Source organism: Ursus maritimus, unplaced genomic scaffold (genome assembly GCF_017311325.1).
Source record: "Ursus maritimus isolate PB19 unplaced genomic scaffold, ASM1731132v1 scaffold_2, whole genome shotgun sequence".
NCBI classification, from domain to species: Eukaryota; Metazoa; Chordata; class Mammalia; order Carnivora; family Ursidae; genus Ursus; species Ursus maritimus.
The window spans coordinates 74,201,342-74,227,107 of record NW_024424452.1 but is presented as its reverse complement, the minus strand read 5'-3'; the positions used below and the strand labels follow the sequence as shown (position 1 = coordinate 74,227,107).

The 25,766-nt window shown below is 43.7% G+C and overlaps 2 protein-coding genes across 10 annotated transcripts in view; one reads left to right on the top strand and one right to left on the bottom strand.

Annotated features, from left to right (window-relative positions):
* The window catches only part of LOC103667688, a 24,304-nt gene extending 21,803 nt beyond the window's left edge, over nucleotides 1–2,501 (bottom strand). For 3 of the 6 annotated variants that reach the window (XM_040636195.1, XM_040636193.1, XM_040636194.1), the window contains exon 1: nucleotides 2,114–2,501. In XM_040636195.1, the coding sequence (XP_040492129.1) occupies nucleotides 2,114–2,355 (242 nt within the window). In that variant the 5' untranslated portion in view covers nucleotides 2,356–2,501. The remainder of the gene's footprint in view (nucleotides 1–2,113) is intronic. The other 3 variants (XR_005836361.1, XR_005836365.1, XR_005836364.1) reach the window with 2 other exon arrangements.
* LOC103667691 (selectin P) overlaps nucleotides 1–25,766 on the top strand; it is a 40,430-nt gene that overhangs the window by 12,027 nt on the left and 2,637 nt on the right. For 2 of the 4 annotated variants that reach the window (XM_008695881.2, XM_040636191.1), the window contains 12 exons: nucleotides 2,897–3,004; nucleotides 3,467–3,652; nucleotides 4,150–4,335; nucleotides 4,924–5,109; nucleotides 6,670–6,855; nucleotides 9,647–9,832; nucleotides 13,222–13,407; nucleotides 18,986–19,171; nucleotides 20,928–21,140; nucleotides 22,156–22,341; nucleotides 23,155–23,274; nucleotides 25,313–25,343. In XM_008695881.2, the coding sequence (XP_008694103.1) occupies nucleotides 2,897–3,004; nucleotides 3,467–3,652; nucleotides 4,150–4,335; nucleotides 4,924–5,109; nucleotides 6,670–6,855; nucleotides 9,647–9,832; nucleotides 13,222–13,407; nucleotides 18,986–19,171; nucleotides 20,928–21,140; nucleotides 22,156–22,341; nucleotides 23,155–23,274; nucleotides 25,313–25,343 (1,960 nt within the window). The remainder of the gene's footprint in view (nucleotides 1–2,896; nucleotides 3,005–3,466; nucleotides 3,653–4,149; nucleotides 4,336–4,923; nucleotides 5,110–6,669; nucleotides 6,856–9,646; nucleotides 9,833–13,221; nucleotides 13,408–18,985; nucleotides 19,172–20,927; nucleotides 21,141–22,155; nucleotides 22,342–23,154; nucleotides 23,275–25,312; nucleotides 25,344–25,766) is intronic. The other 2 variants (XM_008695882.2, XM_040636192.1) reach the window with 2 other exon arrangements.

Here is a 25,766-nt window from a genome sequence, read left to right as displayed (position 1 = left end):
CATAAATCATCTTACAGATGCCACACTCTGCTATGTATGTTCTAAAATTGACATGGATGGAACGGGAGGGGATTATGCTAAGTGAAATATGTCAAGCGGAGAAAGACAATTATCATATGGTTTCACTCGTGTGTGGAACATAAGGAATAGTGTGGAGGACCATAGGGGAAGGGAGGGAAAACTGAATGGGAAGAAATCAGAGAGGGAGACAAACCATGAGAGACTCTGGACTCTGGGAAACAAACAGGGTTACAGAGGGGAGGGGGGTGGGGAGATGGGGTAACTGGATGATGGGTATTAAGGAGGGCACGTGTGGTGATGAGCACTGTGGTGATGAGTGTTATACACAACTAATGAATCGTTGTGTATACATCAAAACTAATGATGGACTATATGCTGGCTAATTGACCATAACAAAAAATAAAATAAAGTAATAAATGAATAAATAAATAAATAAATAAATAAATAAATACTTTGAATTATAAATACCTCCCCTCAGAACTCTTCCTCCACTTTCCTCTACTTTCTCTTTCTCCTCACTCAAGTCTCCTGTCTGAGGGAAAACATATCCATAAATGCATTGTCATATAGTCGGGTCTCATTTTACAAATAATTTATAAACAAATGAACAAATTTATTAATTTAAAAAAATCACAACCTGTTCTTTGTAGGCCAGGAAGGACATTACCAGACTATTAGCTCATCCTGCTGCCCTCCCAGTCAGTTCCCTACACTCCCTGGATTACGCCTCCCTGGAACTGTCCCTGTAAGATTATCTTGGTTGCCAGTAGATGCCATAAATCATCTTACAGATGCCACACTCTGCTATGTATGTTCTAAAATTGACATGGATGGAACGGGAGGGGATTATGCTAAGTGAAATATGTCAAGCGGAGAAAGACAATTATCATATGGTTTCACTCGTGTGTGGAACATAAGGAATAGTGTGGAGGACCATAGGGGAAGGGAGGGAAAACTGAATGGGAAGAAATCAGAGAGGGAGACAAACCAGTCTGCCACTGATTCCTCTCCCTGCCCAACCTGCAACATCCATAACTGCAAGACCGTCTTCCTCAGTTAAGCTTGCCAAAACTCACAAGGAAGAAAAGGGATTGAGAACTACTGACATGCACAATGCCACTCGTCTAACCTGCAACAATGGCGGACATTGCTAATTGTTGCAATTTCACTGGAGCACAGTCGGTTTCCATCGCCACCAACGCAACACTCTAGGCAGCCACTATCACTGAGTTCATTTTGCCACTCAAGACACAAAGGGTGTAGGGAACCATCAACTCTCGGTAGGAAATAAATGAGAAATAGACATGTAGACTGCAACAAGAAATTAAGTCGGACCAAATCTCTAAAGGTCAGTATTTGTTAGACCTCAGAACACCCTAACAAAAGAAAGATTCATTCAGTGAATCATCATTATGTCCTTTCCTGGGGATTCAAAGGTATAAACAAGTTACTAACCTGCCTGAAACCCAAGTAGAATAGACTACAGACCTTTGACTGTTTTTTCATTTCTAATATTCTGAGATCCTGAAGAAGCTACAATCAGAACAAAATTTGTATGTTCCGAGAGCATAGGGCAGACAGGCATCTCTGCTGGAAGACACTGGTGGGGTCAAGGTGATAGGATGGAAGATGCGGACCAGATGTCTGCCTCTCAGCCACTGCTCCTCCTGCATCTTCCCGTTCCTTGGAACACTTCCCAGGGCCCCCGTGCAGCTTCGCCAAACTTGCTGCATGCCTCGGGAATGTCCTCCTGTAGAATCTGCATGACTTCTAAAATCACAGCATCTCGGAGTTGAGACGGAATGTAGAGGTCATCTAGTATAACCCTCTTTGTGACATATGAACTTCCTCTTGTAATAAACCCCAAAGTGGACCACGTGTGGCCACAGCTTAGTGCAGAGGAAACTCCACTAGAGTATAGTCTAGCCTCAGACCTTGCCCCCAGCTATCACCTCATCAGTAAACACATTCTCAGTGCTTTCATAGTATCAGTTCTAATGCTAACCCTCCGTCACATACCTAGTGCATACATCTATCCCCCTAAAAGTCTCTTGCAGATAAGAAACCCCAGCCCCTCTCCATTCAGTCTTACCGAGAAGGGCCTGGCTGGCCAGTCAGGCTCTCCACACCTAAGCCCGGCATATTTGGACTTGTGAAACACCTCTTTGTGGAACTGTTTGTCTTGAACCAGGAGGTCTTACACATCTCATCTGGTTCCTCTATTCCTCCACCATGTGGTGTTGGGTGCAGATTTGAAATGAACAAAAGGCGGAAGGGCTTTGGCCTGATCTTGGGCAGGTTGGCCTTGGAGAAGTAACTTGTCTGAGGTCCCATAATCGTTGGCAGCAGAGCCAGGATTCTGCTCACATATGTGTGACCACCCACATCTGATTCCTAGCCTTTATGCTGTCCTATCTGTCACAGGGGCTCCTGTAGTAATACAACTCTAAGAATAGTCTTGGTTAAAAGCCACATCGAACTTTGCATCAGAAACCAGGGATGTACTGTATGGTGACTAACGTAATATAATAAAAAAACATTTAAAAAAAAAAGCCACAACCTATTTGTACCACATAGAGGAGTTTCTCTGTCTACACATCCATCAGTGACTTTTTGTCTCTCTGTGCCACACATAGCAATCCCTCCTTAGGCAACACTAAACTCAGCCTAAAACGGACGGTGCAATGCTCCAGCAGGCTCCTACGATGTCCTTCACGGGGACAGGGCTGGCACACCAGAGGACACGGTCATTTTCTGTTGTCTGGCCGGCTCAGTCTTACCCGAGAGGGGCTGAGTCTGTGGTTTGGGGAAGAATCCAGCTTTTCTTCACACCTCCTGGGAACGCCCATGATTCTGATCCTTTGTGTCCATGCAGCCTCCTGCCAGGACACGTCCTGTAGCAAGCAAGGAGAGTGCGTTGAGACCATCGGGAACTACACCTGTTCCTGCTTCCCGGGATTCTACGGGCCGGAATGTGAATACGGTGAGGCTACTCTTCTGTTGACATTATTGTGGCCATTGGTCTTGTGCTGGAGGTGCTGCCAGGAAACAAATCATGTTGGAGACTCTCCAGTGAGGAAAGGCTAGTCCTGGCCCTCTCTGTGGTCTGTCAGTCGGCCCCACTCCAACTATCCCAAGACACACGCTCTGGGTGAAACATTTCATTCTTGGAATATTTGCTCATAAAATCCCAAAAGGTAAAAGAGAAACATAAAGGAAGCAAAACAAAGGCTGATTTTGCTCATTTGCAATAAAACCCAGTGAAAGACTGATTATTTCCCAAGATGTAGCCAATACAAAAGAACCAAGCAAAGACATCCAGGTTGGGTTAGAAGCCCAGAAAGACAGGGCTGAGAGGGTTATACTGATAGCTTCTAGCTTCTAGCAAACCGGACATTGTCTTTAAACCCACAATGAAAAACAAATCAATATTTTGTCCCCACAGTCACAGAGTGTGGGGATTTTCATCTCCCTCAACATGTGCACATGAACTGCAGCCACCCCCTGGGAAACTTCTCTTTCAATTCAGAGTGCAGTTTCCACTGCGCTGAAGGGTACGAACTGAATGGACCCAGCAAGCTGGAATGCTTGGCTTCTGGAACCTGGACGAATGAGCCACCACGATGCGTAGGTATGTAGACCCTCGTCCTTCTGTCCTCACTGACAACTAGAATTTCAGAGGGGGAAAACAAGCTTTCTCCATTAAAAAAAAAAAAACAGGAGAAATCCTGAGGATGCACATTAGATGGAGAATTCTGATTTTTACTATCACCCATCAACGAGAGTAACACTGATTTTGATTTTCATGATTTTTGTATCTATAGAATGAAGTCGTCAGCGTAATTCCTGGTTTTCAGGCAAAAGCATCACAAAGGGAGACAGGACCTTGTTAACTGAAAACAGGATATAATAATGAGTACTCAGGGCGGAGTATTATTAATTTCATAATTTTGCCTTGTTCTTTAAAAAGTAAATAAACAATGAGGTCGTTTGGATCTTTCAAAACAGCGACCGAAAGTACCATTTAACCAACCGGGTGGATCACCTCGCCCGTCACTTGGGGAAGGTATAGAAAGCTGCTGTCGTGTCCTGAGGTTTCCCACACTGGGGCTCTGTGCTTGTTTCTAGCTGCCCACTGCCCGCCCCTGAAGACTCCTGAGCGAGGAAGCATGACCTGCCCGCACTCTGCCGACGCATTCCAGTACCCGTCCAGCTGCCACTTCAGCTGTGAAGAGGGATTTGCATTAGTGGGGCCAGAGGTGGTGCAGTGCACGGCCTCGGGGGTGTGGACAGCCGCAGCCCCAGTGTGTGAAGGTGAGTTTCCGGGGATTGGGGCTGTGTCATGTCCACTGTGCCCAGTTCTTGCTGCGAGTACAGATGACTGGCCGGCTACGGAGAAGTTGGCCTGAACTCCAGCACAACGTGACCCTCCTTCCACCTGCCCCTCAGTACACTGGGCACATCTGGGATAAGAAAAGAGGGTCAGGCACCAGAAAATCACGAGGCTGATTTCACTACAACTCAATTTAAAAGTCCTCCCTTCTCCCAAACTCACAGCCCTCCAGCACTGTTTGAATGGCCCCATTCATAAATTTCATAAATTTCACACAAGAAGGAAAAGATGGCATCTACGTCTGTAAGTAGAAGACCTACCAGGACAGGGTTATGGAGGTAAAGGGAATAGAGGACATTAGAAAAAGCTGGGAGGACTCCTTCTCTTTAAGATTAAGGTCACCCTGCGGACTGGTCCTCCAAGTCTGAACAAACATCATGAGGGTCTCTGACCCTTCTAGATTCCTAGCTCCACCTGGATTTCCTGAGGTAGTTTCACCACTGCCTTCTGGCTGTGGGCCTGGTTTTCTCCTTAGTATCTTTCTCTGTCTCCTTGGTTGTTCTCTCCAGCTGTGCAGTGTCCGCGCCTGGGAGCCCCCGGCAAAGGAACCATGGACTGTGTGCATCCCCTCGCTGCGTTTGCATATGGCTCCAGCTGCAAATTCGAATGTGAACCTGGCTATCAAGTGAGGGGCTGGGCCTCACTCCGCTGCACTGGCTCTGGCCAGTGGACCGCACCCTCGCCAGCCTGTGAAGGTACGAGTTTCCGCCCAGGAAGGGATATAGCACAGTGGAAAGATCAGGGGCTCTGCACCTTGGGATAGCCTCCTCCAGACTCTGACACTGGAACAGGTTGTTCAACCTCCAGGAGGCATGGTTTCCTCACCCACGAATGAGCTAAGCATTGCCACTTGCTTTTGTGAGAAAGAAGGAGAGAAAAAGTAGACGATGGGGGCGCCTGGGCGGCACAGCGGTTAAGCGTCTGCCTTCGGCTCAGGGCGTGATCCCGGCGTTGTGGGATCGAGCCCCACATCAGGCTCCTCTGCTATGAGCCTGCTTCTTCCTCTCCCACTCCCCCTGCTTGTGTTCCCTCTCTCGCTGGCTGTCTCTCTCTCTGTCGAATAAATAAATAAAATCTTAAAAAAAAAGAAAAAAAAGAAAAAGTAGACGATGAAATCACATGTGTCAAGTAGCTAGCATTAGACTGAGCATTCAAGTTCCATCTCTTTTTTTCCCTTCCTGCCTCACTGGCGATACAAGCTGTGGGACAAGTCTTCTACTTGAGAGGAAGTCAGAACAGTGACTATTAGGACAAAGAGGGGGATTCCCTGTTGTAGTTTTGGAGGTGACTCTGACAATGGAGGGAGGCTGGCTGCGCTGGCAGAGGCTGTGACGCAACCCTCCACGGTTACGCAAGAGCACAGAGCTGAATTCTGTGCGGTTGCCTCATATTTTCAGCTCATGCGGCAGAAACGGGGATAGGGGAGCAGGAAATTAAAGATTGGACCAGTGAGTGCCCGGGAGACCTAGATCACAAGCCCAGCTCTGCTACTGTCCAGATGTAAGACCTTAAGGAAGTAACTTAACATTTTTGAACCTCACTTCTCTCATCCGTAAAGGATCGTTGTTCTTAGAGGCCCCGAGTCTGTAAAAACCAGAGGTCTAAGCCCAGGGTGTGACAGGAGGTCTTTACGCTCTGATAAAAACCCCAGGAATACCCTGGAGACGAAATGCTTTATCAAGGAAGCACTGAGGAAACCAGACTTTATCAGAACTGAGGTCACTCAGGGATTAATTTTGTGCAGGAACTCTCCTTGAGCTGCACTCACTCGACAATTGAAGTCTGATGAGGATGACATCCTGTGTTTCCGAGATATGGCCCACTCAGGATCATTTTATAAGCCTAGGTAATAGTGTGTCAACAATAAGCTGTGTTATTCCAGCTTTTTCCTTAAAAGTCCAGCCCTGGGATACAACTAGGAATGACTGAGCCCAAGGGGCAGTGCTACAATTGTGTCTGCAGGTGGAGGGGTATGGGGAGCACACTAGAGGAGTGCCCACCCCTGAGCTGGGGAGGGCAGGGAAGACTTCTTGAAGACAGTGTAGTCTAAGCTGAAATCAAAGGACAAGTGAGTGATCCAGGCAAAGAGGGCATAGGAAGGTGTTCTAGACAGTTTCCTTTAGGAAACAGGAGGAGTCAGGGTTCTGAACATACTGATAATACGGGTAGGAAAGATGTATCTCTTGAGAGGCTCTCCTGAGAAGGAACTGAGCCCTTCCATTACCCAGTTTCAGATGACAACTTTCTCCATTTAGCCATTGCCTGTGGGCCGCTGGAGAGTCCTGTTCATGGAAGCATGGATTGCTCCCCATCCTCGATAGCATTTCAAGACAACACCAGCTGTAGCTTCCATTGTGCTGAGGGTTTCAGGCTGGAAGGAGCTGACCTAGTCCAGTGTACCGACTTGGGACGGTGGACAGCGCCAGCCCCGGTGTGTCAAGGTACTGTGACATTGGAACGTTCCTTCTGTGTCTCTCAGTTTATCAAAGGCATCACACCTGCATCTAGAAGTCATTTATTCATCAGATATGCACTGAGAAGCACTAGTGATAGGCCCTTTGTGCTGGCCTTAGGGATGAGACGGTAAGCAAATCACATGTCCATTACAGCATGTTGAAACTCAAGGAGAAGTTTGCACTGATTGATGGAGTGGGTTGGCATGAAGGAGTTGGGTTGGTGAAGTTCAGTGTCTCCTCTAAAATGGGAGTATTATTATCTGCCTTACCTACATGCCTCATTCGTGATTGTGAATTAATGTGTGTAAAAATGAGCTTAAAACTACTAGGAGTTTTGCAATTTGTAAAATAATAACATTACCTTATAAATCATATGTCTGTGATCTGATTTTACAAAGTAATCCTTCAATAGTTCAAGTTTTCAGTATTTTGCTCTTACAGGAGAACAAAGGCATAGGGAAGTCATTAGGATTATTATTTTTACAAGGGATTCCCCACACAAAAGTCATGTCCCAGAAATACAACATTGGCATTTCATGTTGCTATTTACTGGGATCCCTGGGCAATTTATGTGAATCCCCTGGATCTAAGCATACCCTGATTTACAAATGAGGCAGTGATTTGAAAGCAGAGTTGCAAAGAGAGAAAAAGATTTGTACACCCATGTCCATAGAAGCATTATTTATGAGAGTTAAAATGTGGAAGCAACCCAAGTGTCTGTGAGCGGATGAATGGATAAACTAAATGTGGTTGATATATACAGTGGAATATTATTTCGCCTTCAAAAGGAAGGAGATTCTGACATATGTTATAACATGGATGACCTCAGGGACATGATGCTAAGTGAAACAAGCCAGTCATAAAAAGACAGATAAGGATAAGGCATGAGTGCACTCATATGTGGTCCCTAGAGTAGTCAAAATCACAGAGACAGAAAGTAGAATGGTGGTTGTCAGGGGCTGGGAGGAGGGGAATGCAAAGTCCCTGTTTAATGAGTATGGAGTTTCAGTGTGAGCTGACGACGGATGTTCTATCGCTGGCTCGTGGTGATGCCTGCACAAGAAGATGAGTTTGCTTCATATCAGTGAACTGTGCACTTAAAAATAGTTCAGTGATAAATGGTAAATTTTATACCATATGCATTCTACCAGATTTAAAAAAAATGCAAAAATGAACTCAGAAATGAGGCAGTAAGGGAGTAGGTGACCATGCACCATGGTGGTGAGGGGAATGGGATGTGTTGTGAATATATTGTCTGAGAGACAGACACAAAAGAGCCCTTTGCTGTGCTTAAAAGGGAGGGAGGGGGGATCTTAAGAGATTGTTGCGGCCATCCTTGTCTCCAGGCATGTAAATGTCTTATCACACCCCAGAGATAGTTGGATACTCTCTTAAGTTTCCCGAGATGTGGTCTCAATAACTCCCTTGCCAGGCTTTCCAGGTGTTTTCTGCTGTGACGGTCAGGGTCTGCATCTAACGTATACTTTTAATAGTATTACCACTATCTGTTCATTACCACTGCAGCTCCTGCTGTTGCTGCTACCAGCTGACAATATTTATTGAGCACTTTATAGTCTAACTCCATAAGGTAGTTACAATTACTGTTCACATTTTAATTTTATTTTTTATTATAATAATATTTTTTATTATATTATGTTAGTCACCATACAGTACATCCCTAGTCTTTGATGTAAAGTTCCATGATTCATTACTTGCGTATAACACCCAGTGCACCATACAGTATGTGCCCTCCTTAATACCCATCAGCAGCCTATCCCATTCCCCCACCCCCCTCCCCTCTGATGCCCTCAGTTTGTTTCCCAGAGTCCACAGTCTCTCATGGTTCATTCCCCCTTCTGTTTACCCCCTTTCTTCTTCCCTTTCTTCTCCTACCGATCTTCCTACTTCTTATGTTCCATAAATGAGTGAAACTATATGATAATTGTTTTTCTCTGCTTGACTTATTTTGCTTTTTAAGATGAGAAAAACATATTAGAATGCACCTGTTCTCTTTCTATGACCATCTATTTTGTATGATTGAGATCATAGCGTATATATAATTTTTATTCTGCTTTTTCACAGAACATTGTACATTGAGACACCTCCCATATCTTTTCAAGGTGAAATATATCATTTTTAGTGACCTTTAGTATTCCTTTCATCGATCCACCATAATTTATTTTCAGCCCCTGATTAGTGGCATTTGTGTTTACTTTTAATATTTTGCTCTTACGAATAATGTCTTCATAAAAAAATCTCTGAATTGATTTTTTGATATGCGTTTTGATTACATTCTTAGCGTACATTCTTGGGTCTTAAAATATCATCTTTTAGGGGCGCCTGGGTGGCACAGCGGTTAAGCGTCTGCCTTCGGCTCAGGGCGTGATCCCGGCGTTATGGGATCAAGCCCCATATCAGGCTCCTCCGCTATGAGCCTGCTTCTTCCTCTCCCACTCCCTCTGCTTGTGTTCCCTCTCTCGCTGGCTGTCTCTATCTCTGTCTAATAAATAAATAAAATCTTTAAAAATATATATATATCATCTTTTAAAACTTATTCATGCATATTGCCAAAATGCTTAACAATGGCTTAGAATTTTCCTTATAAAATTCTTCATGTGCCATTGTGATGGATGCTTTTCTCATCCTCCAGTTTAAACATGCCCTGTTCAGAAATCCCTGTTGTTGGCACTAGAAAGGATTAAGGGGTCAAAATTAATGAGTACTTGCGTATTACTCTGTCCTCACTCCCTTACTTCCTTACTTCCTCACCTCTTAGCTGTGCAGTGCCAGGATCTTCCGGCTCCAAACAATGCCCAGGTGAACTGCTCCCACCCATTTGGTGCCTTTAGGTACCAATCAACCTGCAGCTTCAGCTGCAATGAGGGCTTACACCTGCTGGGACAAAGTGTGCTGCGGTGCTTGGCTACCGGGAACTGGAGCTCTCCTCCTCCAGCATGCCAAGGTAAGGGGAATTATTTCCAGCATCTTGGAAATCTATTGTAGGCTGTATTTTAAAAGGCTATATTTTAGGGGTGGTCACCATCTAGAGGCCAGAAACTTGAAATGGACTGGAAAGTTAATAAACACTGTAATAAAACCTGTAGCCCTTTGATTCCAAATGCAGATGCCTTCAGAGGCCGGGCAGATAACATGAGTGGCAGGACGTTTGGCAATAGGAGATAGGGAATGGCCCCTACCAACCCCTTACCAGGACCTGGAGGCTTCTATCATGAACCAGGTACACTGTTCTCCTGGCTAAAAACAGTGCGTAGAAAGAAGGCCAGAAGGAAAAAAAAAAAAAAACAGCTTCAGGATGGTTGCCCCAAGGCTGACCTGGCACTTTGCTCCTAGGAACCATGGAGTTTAATGGTGGAATGGGGGCAACCTATGAGTATAATAGTGCAATGGGAGGGGCAGAATTTACAGGTGCCTGGAGGCAAACCTCCTCCAAGGTCTGTGTAGGGATGGAGAAATATACTCAGGATAAAGTGAAGAGTGATGAAAAGAGGAAGAACTTCATCTCTAAATGCAAGATTACAGGATCCTCAGAAGAGAAAACATGCATATTCAGGCTCAGGGTGTAAATCTGCATTGTACGTGACCGAACAGAAAGCCGGGGTAGTCTGCCAGTATTGTATGAAATAGAACTGTTCTAATCATTTGTGTTTGGGAACCGAAGAACAGACGTGCGCTGTTTAGACTCCCCATTCCTTTTTCCACTTGATGTATCCAATTCTTCGGATGTATGTGTGGCAATATCACGTTTACAAAGCAAGATTGTCATCTGTAAAAGCTACAGAAAAATAAGAACATAAAGAAACAAAAAATCCTCTTCAAGACTCCCAGCGGGAAATAGGCATTGTTAGGTTTATATGAATTCTTCCGATATTTTCCCCATTCACACTTCCCTCTATGCAATTAGTATTTTTATGATGCACATATAATTTTAATCATAAAATCAAGTAGGTAAAATACTAAATATTTCTGCATTGTTTGCCTTTGCTTTTCACTTGGTACAGAATTTTAACATCTGAGTGAAAGCAGGTAGACGCGTGTTTTTAATGAAGAGGAAACCACTTGCTATTCAGGTCACACACAAGTGCACACACACATACACAGTACCCCACTGTTAAGTTAGGTCAACAGTGAATAAATGAATGATTAATGGAATGAATGAATGAATGAATGAATGAATGAATGAACTCAGCAGAATCGGACATCCTGCATTTCCAGGCAGCAGAGAGCATGGCAAGCAACTGGTGCTGGGCTTGAGTGTACTTTCCGAGCAGGGTCTGGAAAGACCAGAGTGAGGCTTGCGACCTCGCCTTCTCAGCTTTAATCCTGGCTACACGGGAGCCGGGGTATATTACAAAGTCCATGTGGCTTTGGGGAAGAACTCGGGATCCCTGAGGAGGGTTACCACAATTCTATCACGGTAATCAGAGTTTCAGTTCGTTGCCCCATACTGTCCTGCCCACGGGTGTTTCACTGCAAGGAGGCTGGCACTCACCATGGCTTCCTGTGACCTTCCAGTTCCCTTCTGCTTTTAGCTCTTTGTTTACTTTGACTGAACTTTCTCCTATTGTTGCTGGGTGAGCATCAAGTGAAATACCCAAATGTGGGCTGGGCAGGAAGGCACTGCAGGGCTTGCAACCCGCTCGCTGTTGTAAGACTTCTGAGAGAGCGTTATCAGACAATTTCCGTTCTCACTGCCCCCTTTGCCCTGTTGCCTTCTGATATGCGGCTATCAGAACCCCAGCTATCAGAAGGCAACACCACAGAAGAGCTGGAAATGGATTCCGTGGCACTAAGACCCTCCCAATTTGTCCTTACAGGTTACAGGCTTCTTGACTTGTCTCCTCTCCTCTCTCCCCCCACACACACATACACACTGAATACAGAAAGACATCTCAAGGGGCCGAAAATGACTAGGTCTTTGGAGAAGTTGATCAGGTTGAGGGGAATGTAGCTGGAGAGGGGAGGGCATAAAGGGAAGAGAAAGGTATAAAAACACTCTTGGAATCTCAAGCAGTTGGTCAGTGGCTAAAGAATGGTCCTGGCTTCAGCCCTACCATCACTGACTCTAGTCTAAAGCCATACACTATTCAGTCAAACCAAGCAGTGAAGAAGAAACCCCTAAACCACGCATTCTCTTCGTCTTTGTTTTTTAATGTCTACATGTTGAATCTGGGCATCGATTATGGTTTCACTAATTGGCAAAGGGACATCTCGACAAGTATTGACATTTACATACAGAGTGTTTTTGCATTTGACCCTTAAAAATTTGGGGAGCTATGCAATGCCATTCTCCACATTTTATTATTTTTATTATTTTTTTATTATAATAATATTTTTAATTATATTATGTTAGTCACCATACAGTACATCCCTGGTTTTTGATGTAAAGTTCGATGATTCATTAGTTGCGTATAACACCCAGTGCACCATGCAATACGTGCCCTCCTTACTATCGTTCTCCACATTTTAAAAGTAAAGATATTGAGACTCGGAGAGGTTAAGTGACTTGCCCAAAGTTGCAGAGCATGACCTCCAACCCAAGCAAGTCTCCTAGCATCTCAAACTCTCTCTATATAAACTGTGGTACAGAACCATGAGATCTAATTTACCTTTTCTGTAAGTGAACCGGTAGAGTCACTGGGGCTGGTCACCATAGGATGACATTTGTGGGAAGAGCATTTGCAGAGGGCCAGTTATGTATGTGCCTACCACGTGTCCGTGATTTTTAAAATATTTTTAAATTTAATTTTTACATATGATTTAACTCATTATTTTATATAACTGAGGATCCCTGCAAGGCAAGGAGTATTATTTTTTCCATTTCAAAGATGAAGCAGCTGAACTTCAGAAAGGTCTAGAGACACATGGCCGGTAAGGAACACAAGAATTTGGACCCAGATTCTTCCTACCTCTTGATTGGGGAAAGGAGCTTTTGTGGGGGCAGAACATATTTTACTTCGTTTTCTTATTTTCAATCCTTTGTCACTGTTTGCTGGCCAGGTCATTAGGTCTGTTTCTGAAGGTGTCAAGGAAGCAGCCATTTCCGTGCCTACCCAGGGACACCTGAAATGAGCTGCATCGCTATCTTTCCAAAGCACCAGCTCCCTTTTAAAATGACCTCTAAAGTTCTTTGTGCGTGAAGGTTTCAGGATACCAATCAACTCCTAGTTGCTGCTATTTTATACTCCCATGACCTGTAAGTGGTGAGAAAGCAGCATTTCTAACCAAATGCTCCCCTTGTGGATTAAGCACACGTGTGCGCACACACACTGATTTCAGGTTGCTATGTTCTAAAACGACCCCTTCTCTCCTCTCTCTACATGCCCATGGTAGCCATTACCTGCGCCCCTCTGCTAAGCCCTCAGAATGGGACAGTGACCTGTGTCCGGCCTCTTGGAAATTCCAGTTATAGGACCACATGCCGATTCGCCTGTGATGAAGGGTTCTCTTTATCTGGACCACAAATATTGGATTGTACTCCGTCTGGACATTGGACAGGTTCCCCACCACTATGTGAAGGTAGGATTGTGGGTCTGTCCTTTCTTATGGCTTCTCAGATAATATGATAGAAGGAAGAATCACCAGGGATTCATGTAAAACCGTTCCTAAGCTAAAAGAAACACTCTCCATAAAGCATGGTGATTTCTGTCTTGCTCTCTAAATATTCCTGTAACTTTAAACATTTCAGTTTCATAAAGTGCTTTAATATCACTGTGACATTTGATGTTTGCCACCATTCTGAGATAATGGGGAAAGGCAGTGTCATCTCCATTTCCCAGATGAGGAAGCAGAGGCTGGGGAGGTTAAGTAACCTGTTGCAATTCACACCCTTAGTAAGTGCTGAAGCTCAGCTAAGTTACCGGGACTTTTACTTCCTTATAAGGTGTTTTTCCACTGACTTTTTATTCCTTCCCACACTCACCTTCACTGAGCACTGCTAAGCCCCAGGCGCTGCGCTAATGCAGGCCTGCATGTGATGTCACCCCTGCCCCTCGAGGACCTCGTAGGCTATTCTGGCCCTTCTCTCCTGGCTCTGCCTCCACGTGGGCTAGGAGGTCGTCGGGGGCAGGAACCATGCCTTCTTCATCTCGGTATCCCTGCAGCAACTACATGGAAGGGGCTATGTGACAAATACTTGCTCAGCTGCAGCTTACCATTTACTGGTTAAATGTACAGTTCATTAAAAGCACAGCCCTATTGACAGTGAATTCGAGGACCCGCAAAGGCAGGAGCCGGAGCCTATCTCTCCTTGTCTCCCCCAAGCATCTGGCTAACATGAAATAGTCCCTTGCGTTCAGTGTGCTCTAAAATAGAAGTTCATAGAAGTAATTAACTCGTAGCTCACGTTTACTTTCAAAAGGCATCATTGGTCCAATGTATTGTTCGGGGTACTCGGTAATAAGAAGACCAGCACAACCCGCTATTTCACAGACAGAATCTCGTTCCACCCACACGACAACCATAAACATGGTTATTATGATCCTTCTAAAGACGAGGAAACGGAGGCTTTGAGAGGATCCATAGCAGGCAAAAGCCAAATAGCTGGGAAGTGTGGAGCTGGACTCCAACCCGATCTGGGGTCTCTGGGGTCTCGCCTGATTCTAGGCTGGTGCTGTCGCCCTGACGCTGCACTGCCACCCAGCGGCGGTGTCCCTAAATCCTCCGTGTCCCCTAAGCGTGCTCTTTTCCACTGGCCAGCGGCCAGGCTGCCATTCTAACATCTGAAGTGAACTTCAGAAATGGCAATGCCAGCTGATCAGATGAGAGAATGTGTTGATAGAACTCTATCAGTGTTGCATGAAAAAAGCTAAAATATTGTGTATTCCTTCTTGTGGAGTGAGGGCAAGATTAATGCCGGAAGACCTGTATTGCTCTTCCCAAAGTCCTGTGCCATCTAAGTCACATCACACCCTGTGGGCTTCAGTGCTCTAGATTCCAGAAGGAGAGGAGTGGACATGCTAATGTCTGAACTCTCTTCTGGTCAAGAATTCTGAGGTTGAAGACGTAGAATGCTGCCATCTGCTGTCAGAAAGCTACACTACAGGCACCTGAGGAATCTAGAACACTGTGGGGGTAACACTAAGGGCTCATGCTTCCCCCCTTATTTCCATCTGCTCGTTCATTTATTCCACTGGCATTTACCATAAGCTCTGTTTTCCCGCATTCTGCGGGTCCTCCAATTCACTGTCAAAAAAGGCTAAAGACTGAACAATGCCTAAGAATGATCTCACTCAAATTTTAAATCACGTATGCAACCAATATGTAATCTCCAAAGCCCCTGTTGCCCCTCACCCCTGCAAGCCCCCTCTTCACCACAAGAGGAGGCATTTGCCTCCCACGGTACAGGCCAGCCCCACCCAGGGCCTGGAACCAGTCCTGACTGTAGATGGCAGCTGCACCCCCAGAGCCAGCAGCTTTGTCTGAGTCTGACATTGAGCTCTGGTTTTTGCGTCTGTGCCTTCACCTCACCCTCCAGATTTATTTTCTGAATTTAGGCAAATCGTTCTTCTTCTTTTCTACATGCTCGAATCCATAAAGTTTTAACCTTCAGCATTGACCCCAGAACCCTGATTTTTGCATGGAGTTTTGTGGAGTCTAGGCTATACATCAGAGGGGCGTGAGGGCCACTGAGTTAGCGGGACAGTGTGGCCGGTGGAGCCCTCGGTCTCCCACTTCAGAGTGCAATAGCGAGATCTCATTTTTGAGTGGTTCTACAGATATCTCCTTTTTAGTTAGAACACCAGTCCCTGGGCCCTTTGGGACTTGGGCACAGCCTGATATCCCAGTCTCCTCACTGCCTTTCTCCTCCAGGACCTGAAGTCCTTTCCTGAATTGCTTGTATCTGGTTGCTATGACCTTTATGTCCCCAACTGTCGGGCCACTATCTTGACTGATACTACTGCTCTCCTAATCACTTTGTCATTGACCCTCGAGACCATGTTTGGCCACTGGACCCAACTCCTAGTGACCAGCCTCATGTTAGTGGGGTAAGGAGGGTCCTTGTCCCAGGTCCCAGTCCTAGCTCTGCTCTTCTGCCATGTCCCTGCTCATCTAAGTCCTATAATATAGCACACTGCTACCCTCTAAACTCTGGCTGGCTCACATCTCAGGGGGTTTTTTTGGTTTTTTGGGGTTTTTTTTTTGTTTTGTTTTAAGATTTTATTTATTTATTTGACAGAGAGAGACAGCCAGCGAGAGAGGTAACACAAGCAGGGGGAGTGGGAGAGGAAGAAGCAGGCTCCCAGTGGAGGAGCCCGATGTGGGGCTCGAACCCAGAACGCTGGGATCACGCCCTGAGCCAAAGGCAGATGCTTAACCACTGCGCTACCCAGGCGCCCCTGGGTTTGTTTTTTTTTTTATCCACTCCTCCAACATTTCTCTGACTACAAGGAGGTTCCTAGTCTTTATTTCTAAAGTTTGAGTTTAGAAATTTATTATTTATACTGTATCTTCTTTCCAAAATGTCCTTGACAAAAACTGTATGTAACTCAAGTAAAAAGAGATAATACAAAGATATAGGGAAGAATTTACTAGATTTATTTAAAATAATATAAACCAGTCTGCTGTCGGTTGATGACAGAGTGCCAGTGAACCCAGCCATTCACAAATTTACATGCAATCGTGTACACTTACTTCATGGGTTACAGAAAAACATCCGTGAAGGTCATTAGAATAGACAGCACTGCCTTGGAAGTGCACAAAAAAAAGCACTAAGTATGTAATAAAAGCAGTTCTTATCTGTTTTCTATTCTTCTTGTAATTAATTACTCAGGTTTTGGTGAAGTTTTACGGTAGGCTTAGGAAAGGACTATTTTTCAAGTTACCCAAGAGGTCACTTCCTGGGAAAAATCTCTTCCTCTACGTCTGCCCTAGGCCCCATCCACTCCAGCAGCTTCCTTGGCAACTTCACAAATGTGATTCAGCCACGTCTGCCGAGCGCCCACCATATACCAGATTGGGGTTAGACTTCCGTCTACCTCATCAAGGCTGTGTCGCAGGCAGGAAAACGTACTTCCTTACTTGATTCAAAGTCAAATCCTTAAAGTTATTTAGAGGCCTTTGTTTGGACAAGGGTAATTCTTACCTAAGAGGGTTCAGAGATTTTTCGTATACAAAACAACAACAACAACAACAATAACAACCAAAAAACAAAAACCTCTATCTACAATCTTGGCAGAACAAGACTGACAAAATCGAGATCAAAGCAATAGCCCCCAAGCGGATTTCATGCTGTAGGAATTCTCTTTGTATACTGAAGGTCACACAATCAGTTTTTTCAAACAGTAACGCCTCTTGTTTCTTTTCAGCCATAAACACCCTCCTTAGAATGCATCCAAATTAAATTGTGCACACTAACTTATTCGTTCATTTGACAAACATTTTAGAACCCCTACTAGGCGCCAGGCCCTATTCCCTGGGATACAGTGTTGAAAAGAGCTGACAAGGTCCCCACTGTCCTGCAGCTGACATTATACATTTTCTTGGGCTAAATATAAAATCCTGAGAGATTCTAAAAGAGTTGTTTTAGTGAAAATATTCACAGGTGATTTAATGTCTATGACTTACACTGATCGACATATGTAATACATTTTTGGTAAATGAAATTTATCTGCCAGACATGAATTTATTAATTACTCAAAAATTTGAGCATTCTAAACTGAAATTCAGTACGTTACTTTGGTTATTTGAATGGATGCATGCAGTAAGGATCCACAATCTTTTCACGAATAACCTGTCACTGAAAAGTACTTGGGTCGATATGTAAAGGCCAGAAATATCACTTTCCCATGAGGTACCACATAAGACTTCAAAAGGTTTTGCTTTATTTTGTTTTGTTTTTAAGGCAAAAGTGCTAAGCCAAGTGAACCTGACTTGACCAAGGCATTGCGTTCAAATAGCTTGGATTTAAAGAGAGAATAGTCCCTCTGTTTGTCAAATATTTGGTGATAAATAATAGTCTTATGTCAGAGAATTTCATGGAGACAAAGACATGATCCTAACAGAAATATATAACTGCAAAAATTTCTAAAATTTTTTTGAGGGAAATGGTTATTAAATTAAAAATTCATTTATTCACCCACTTAACAAATGATTGCTGACTACCACTTCTTGAGACCCAGCAGTGTGAGCTGTTGAAAAGCACAAAGCTTTATGGCTCTTGGGATTTTTTTTTTTTCTTTATGTAAGTAATCTCTATACCCAATGTGGGGCTCGAACTCACAACCCAAGATCAAGAGCCACACGGTCTTCCCACTGAGCCAGCCCAACACCCCTGGCTCTTGGGTTTTAGAAGCATTCCATCCAGTAGGTGAGGGATAATATGGCGGGTGGCAAGACAGCATATGAGTTCAAACAGACTGATGTGTTCAGAGGAGAAGCTTTCAGGCAACAATGACCAGCAGAGGCTCTACAGAGGCTGTGTTCAGTTGGGTCCTACAGAACTAGGAGTTTTTTCAGTGACAATAGAAAGAAATTCAGGGCAGCATGAGCCAAGAACCAGAGGCAAGTACACATGAATTCAGTTCAGGGAATTTCCAGGGACTAATCTAGCTTGACCAGGAGGTTCTCAGCTTTCCTGTGCTAGGGAACCGTGGTTTTAAAAAATGATCTGGGGATCCAAGTGGTGGAAATAGTTTAGAGCAGAAGATGGTCGTTGCATTGCATGGTATGGAGTTTGAGGAGATGGCAGGATATCTAAGAGGAAGTCATCTCAAGCAGGAGGAAGGGCAGAAGTGGAATCCTGGCACCCATCCAGAGAGGCTAGTGAGAGCCTTGGGAGGCTGTGCGGTCTCTAAAGCACAGGTGCATTGAGAGGAGGATGAAATTGTGGGTTCTGAAATACGACTGCTTACATCCTTGACTTCTTCATTTTTTAACTTCTACCTATACTTTCATCCGTGAGCCCACCATCCCTTCCCCTGCCCCTGTAGTAATGATCTGTCCTATTTATTGGGAATAGCTGCTCCCTGGCAAAATGCCTGACATAGCACGTGCTCAGTAAATAATTGTTGGATGCATGAATGAATGAATGAATTCAGTGCAAACCTGGCTTCTGAATAAACTTGAAGATTGTGACATAATTTATTTGCTTCTCCAGCCAACAAGTGCCCAGAAGTATTTGCTCCTGAGCAGGGAAGCCTGGCTTGTTCTGACACCCATGAGGAATTCAGTGTTGGCGCCATCTGTCATTTCTCCTGTAACAAGGGCTTTAAGCTGGAGGGATCCAACAATGTTGAATGCACAGCTTCTGGAAAATGGACAGCAGCTCCACCAACCTGCAAAGGTAAAAGAGTATACACTCACTGAGACAGCTTTTCTCCCGGAAATTTCTTCAAAAATAACAAACACTTATATAAGCTCTTACTGTGTGACAGGTATGCATTATAATATTATTACTGTGAAAGCTGTCCTTCTTATTTTAAAAGGGGTTACCTATTGGAATCTAGGAAACATAGCCTATGGATTTAAAAATTTATAAGGAATGACAGGACTTCTTATTTTTGTGAATAAAAAATATACTGATTCTTTTTTTTTTTTAAGATTTTATTCATTTATTCGACAGAGATAGAGACAGCCAGCAAGAGAGGGAACACAAGCAGGGGGAGTGGGAGAGGAAGAAGCAGGCTCATAGCAGAGGAGCCTGATGTGGGTCTCAATCCCATAACGCCAGGATCACGCCCTGAGCCAAAGGCAGATGCTTAACCGCTGTGCCACCCAGGCGCCCCCAAAAAAATATACTGATTCTTTTAAGGTGTTATTTAGGAGACAGAGAGAGAGAGAAAGAGAACGAGAGGGGGGAAGGGGTAGAGGGAGCGAGAAAAGCAGACTCCACCCTGAGCAGAGACCTCAACTCAGAGCTTGATCCCAGGACCTCCAGATCATGACCTGAGCCGAAGGCAGACTCTTAACTGACTGAACCACCCAGGCAACCCAAGATATATTGATTTTCAAGCTGAAATTTCCTTTCATAATTTTGGCCTCTTTTTCTCAGAGACCTTTACCGAGTTGATTAAATGGTCTCCATTGCTTCATTGCCAGGAGGAATACAAGGGGTGAAGTCACTGATCCAATTTCTCAAATCAAGGATCTCAAGCTTTAGAAAGGTCAATGAGCATCTTTCCGCTACATGGAAAGTTAGTGACAAAGCCAATGGCATCACGCACACCTCACATTTCATGCTGACCTTCAGCCAGCAGACAATGCTCCCTCCCAACAAAGCAGCAAAGGCAGGCAATTGCCTTATGAATATTTTGCTTCTACTGAATGTCTTATATTTCTGCACCAACTCTTCAATTTTTGTTTTGTTTTGTTTTTAATATTGGTAACATTGATACCATGCCCCAACCCCCATTCTTCTTCTGGTCTAGAGAATTATCTCTCCTAGGAGATAGATAGATAGATAGATAGATAGATAGATAGATAGATAGATGATAGATAGATGATAGATGATAGATTAGATAGATAGATAGATAGATAGATAGATGATAGATAGATGATAGATGATAGATTAGATAGATAGATAGATAGATAGATAGATATGTACACACACATATGTATATGTATATACATATATACATACATGTATATACATATATATGCTTTTATGTATATACATATATCCATATATATCCATATATATATACACACATATATATTTTTTTTTGAGAGAGAGAGAGAAAGCACATGAGTGGGGTGGGAGAAGGGGCACAGGGAGAGGGAGAGAGAGAATCTTAACCAGGGTCCATACCCAGGGTGGAGCTCATCGTGGGGCTTGATCTCATGACCTGAGCTGACATCAAGAGTTGGGTGCTAAACTGACTAAACCACCCAGGGACCCCTCTCCAAGGATATTTTTAAATATTTTTTTCCCATCTGGTTTTCCATAGCTGAGATTAACAATTTTCCTTAACTTCCTTGAGGAGTTACTGCTGGAGCCTCCCTTACTACAAGAAGAGTGGAAGGCAGTTATTCTGTGTCAGTCTTAACTTTGTTATGCTCCTTTTGTTGGAAGCTCTCTAAATGGAAACACATTTTCGCAGCAGGCATAGTATCAGCTCGTACTCCAGAGGTTCGATGCCCAGCCCTCATCACTCCAGAGCAAGGAACAGTGTCCTGTAGGCATCATCTGGGAACCTTTGCTTTGAATACCACTTGTTACTTTGGATGCAAAGCTGGATTCACACTCGTGGGAGACAGAGCTCTCAGTTGCAGACCTTCAGGACAATGGACAGCAAGATCTCCAGCATGCAGAGGTAATGTGAAGGGAACAGGCAGTTCTGATGCTATCTTCCACCTGGCATCCACGCTCATCGCTGTACCTGCCTGTTGAAATCCCATCCAACCCCAACGACCACTTCACATGTCAACTCTCCCATGAAATCTACCCTAATCCCAGTTGGAGGTAACGTGCCACAGGCATGTCACTTTTCCCCTTGCTATGTCACAAGTAAATGCCCTGGTCTGAAAGACATAAAGGAAGAAACATTTGCAAATGTCCAAATGTGTGAGAACAACAAGCTTGCTGAACATGGAACCAACTACAAGAATTGCAAAATACAAGTTGCAATTCCATTAATTATGTGATAGTATAAATATCCCATATTTTCATAATTGGAACCTAACTAAAAGGATAAGCCATGCATGATGCCTCTAGAAGAGTTACCACCCCATACGTGAAGTACTATGTCCCTTCCACCTTTGTATTCCCCGTGAAGACCAGAACGGTGCTTTGCAAATGTCACTATTGCTCAATAATGTCTATTTGAGATAGTTTCCTGAGCTTTAGTTTCCTATCGACAAGTTAGGAACCATAGAAGTTCCCCGAAGAAAAGTTTTAAGAGGGTGGCAATCTCTACTCCCAACTTCCGGACGCAGCTATGCTGAACAATGATTAAGTATTTTAATAAACACGTGCTGATATGCCAGATCATTACCAGCGGTAGTAATAATAACACTTAGAACAGTAGTATTTTTGAGAAGTGAAATTTTGAAAACAGTATAGGTAAGACTGATGGAGCATGAGTAGGTATTTACTGAATGCTGCTCGTGTGCCCCTCCTCGTTCTTCGGCTACCATGCTCTGAGTGGACATCGTAGCATGTGTGATACTGGAGGAGCTGGTGTGAATGTCAGAAGTGGCTCATCTCCTTTCTGATCTTTTACTTTCGACCTCATCTGCTGGCCATGCTAGCCAGGTTACAGATGAAAGCATAACCTCTGTTGCCTTCATCCTAAGTGTTTGGTTTTCCTGCATCCTTTTTTCCTACAGCTGTCAAATGCTCTGAGCTGCATATTACTGAGCCTGGCGTGATGAACTGCTCCAACCCCTGGGGAAATTTCAGCTATGGATCCACCTGCAGCTTCCATTGTCCAGAGGGCCAGTTACTTAATGGCCCAGCGAGAACAGCATGCCAAGAGAACGGCCAGTGGTCAGCTCCCATGCCAGCCTGCCAAGGTATATTTTCCATATGGGTAGGAACGTAAAAAAATCGGTGTTTCTTTTCTGTGTATTTCTGACAGCAGTCTCGCTCTCCATCACTGGGTTTCCCCTGCGTTAATCAATGTTTCATGATAAATCCAGCAGAATCTCCTTGCCTTCGGCAGAGCAGTGGGAATGAAATTCAGTGACTCTGTGTAGACAATCACCACTCCTTTTCCAGAGCTCAGATGTGTCAAACGAATCCTCTCGTTTCTTTGTAATCTGTGTGTAAGACATCTTGCAGTTTCAGAACATTTTTAACCAGAGGTTATTTCATGCAGATTCTTAATTTATTATCTCAGAAGAGTTTTGTCACATACCTGTAAAAACACACAGATCTTTTTACGTTAAGCTTCGTCTCTCTGTAAGGTTCATTGCATCCACCTTCCTTTTACTTTTTCATGTTTTTCTCTACAGCTTGTCATGACTGCATTTGGTTGTGTGACTGAATCTTTGATTACCCTCCCCCCAAAATTAACCAGGGTTTATTTTATTTGCTTAAGCTTCCACTTCTTTCGTCATTTTATTCACTTTATTAGGTCCTTCCCCTGATGCCTCTGGGCATTGTGTTTGATATTTAAGGATCAGAAATAAAATCAGGTCCTGCTTCCCATGCTGTCGCAGTATTTGTATGGCTTCCAGATCTCTCCTGCCAGGTTGTCTGCCCTGCCAAGACCTCTGATGCTCCTGCGTGATCTCACATCTCACAATCCTTGGGATCCTTCTGCAAGAATGATGGTCTTTCGCGCAACACACATCTAATGCCCTGCATGTGTGTTTGGTTTGCAGCGGGGCCATTGACAATCCAGCAAGCCCTGACTTACCTTGGTGGAGCCGTGGCTTCGACAATAGGTTTGGTGACGTGTGGGACACTCCTGGCTCTGCTAAGAAAGCGCTTCAGACAAAAAGGTAAATAAGAAAGAGTCTTATCCTTCTTTTCTTCTGACTTGTCATTGGGGATGGACCGTGAAACGACGATGTCAGTAGTTCATGTTTGAAAGCATTTGTAGTTAAAGAAAACAAGCCCAAGAGAAGTCATCTTGAGAACTGACTGCCCATCAGAATTACCTTTATAAAAGTACAGAGCCTCATATAGGGAGATCTAGAGATGGGCCTGGAAATCTGAATTTCTCAAAAGCCCTACCTCCGAATTCTGATGAGGCCAGTGGGCGCTTTGGCATTTGGGGACCTCTGGTCTAGGTAAGCTTTGTTATCACCAGAACTAACAGGAAAGTGTCATGCTCTCCTCCTTCATCATTCTCGTATGTGATGGTCATTTATTGATCAATGGTTTAGGTAGTCAGTGCTGCTGAATCAGAAATCAAGTGCTTCTGGAGGAAGTGAGAAATGAAGCTAGAGGTGTGAAAAGCAGCTGCTTAGTCATGACCCGGTGTGATACACCAGGATACCTGTACGTCCTCATGAAAATGTGTGGAGCTCACGCAGGACTGAAGCAGGGACGTGACCCAATGGTGGAAGACCCTTCATAAGGGAGCTGTGTCTACCAGATTGTTCATTAAAAAAGGAGCTCTGGCCTAGGCGTGTAAGAAGGGAGTCATCTCTTAAGGGTTAAAACAGTCTTTCTCTGTCTGCCCCAGATGCTCAGCCATGAGCTCAGAAACTTCTTTTCGTAGCTAATGTGTCTCTTCATCATTTCTCATGAGAGGTAACTAGGGGCCACCTGAGGGGTCAGGAAGGCTCCAATGCTCCAATCCAGGTAACTGAGAATGGCTGTTATACCTGATGGGGTTCTCATGGAACTGAGAACTTCCAGCACCCAGTCCTAACTGCTCAAGGGCAGAACCCCTTGTTCCGTAGTTTTGAGCTCTCTCCAGGTTTTCTAAAGTTCCTTCATCTACTCTCCTGTGCATGGGTGAGTAGGACAAAGGACAAAGTATGACACTCTGCTTAAAGAGCTACAACCAGTCCTTCCGTGTAACATTTGTGTTTATTTAACCACATCCAGAGGGCAGAGGCAGGTGCTCAGAACCACCTAGATCCTATTCTCCATAACCATGTAGGAATCACACTATTCCTGCATTTCCCCCAAGCTCTTTCTTCAGTTTTGAGACATGGCTAGAGAACCCTCCAGACCATGAAGAAGGACCAGCGGCCACCCATCCTCCAAATCTTTAATAATAAATAAACTCATTTGTGAGGACAGGGAATTTTTCCTTGACCTGTCCCAAGGTGATTTTAACCTTTCTAAGATTCTGTGGTCAAATAAAGAGAAAACGCTGCATACACGTCCTGCAAATTCAAAATGCACATTCATTATCACCTTGAAGGCTGAATAATGCCCTGTTATAAATATACTTGTCCATCTTCATTTGATCTAATATTTTCTAAATTTATTTAGCCATGAGACACTTTTCCCCTTTAACCTATCCATGGGATGATTGACAGACCTGCTGCCATATTTAAAGCTTTCTCTCTCCGAGTCCATTGTTTGGGTTAAGGTAGGAGGTCGTGATCATCTCTGTTACCAGAGGAGGAAGACAGCCCTTGTTATGTTGCATGGATTTGTGTGAGTGATTAACTTGCCCAACTAGTGGCTGGGGGAGTGTGACACAGGTTGCAGTGATGGGGGGGCCTCAAGTGCTAAAGTAATGTGTTTCTAGAACCAATGATCTCAATATCAACAACAACCAAAAATAGCCAAGACGTTGAAGGCAGGGACCAGAGGAAAAAGAAGAGGTTGTCACTGAATGGGAAGAGAAGAAAGATGAGAAGACTCTGGATTAAATACTGTAAAATGTTTAATTTAGCCTAACACGGGTCCTATCTCTCAGAGAGAGCTTGTTCTCAATATACCCCTGACAATGAACCCATATGAAAATCAGCACACCAACTTTCCCCAATACTCCTACCACCGATGACCTTTCTCCTTCTACTAGTCTTTTTGTTTCTTTTCAACTGATCATTTGTGTCTTCTTGCTTATTCCAGATGATGGGGAAAGCCCCTTGAACCCACAAAGGTAAGACAGAGTTTCATGATTGAGTAAATTTGTCTAGTTTGACTTTTTAATTCACTGTAATAATGTCAGAATGATTATACATAATGCCCCTTTCTGCAACAAATCTTTTGCAATGTCCCCTTTACTAATTCTACAGTAAAATACACAGATAACGTATCCTAACCACACACAGTGTTTTTAAAAATCAGTAAGTGCCCTAATTATAAAGTAAAGGAGAAATAAAAGGGAAATATATAATTAAATATAATAAATTTAATAAATTTATTTATTAAAATTTATTTATTAAATTTATATATAATAAATATGTTTATTATATATTTTATTTATAATTATATTTTATAATATTGTATATTATATTTTATAATATAAATATTATATTTTATAATATGATTATATATTATATATAATATAATATGATTATAT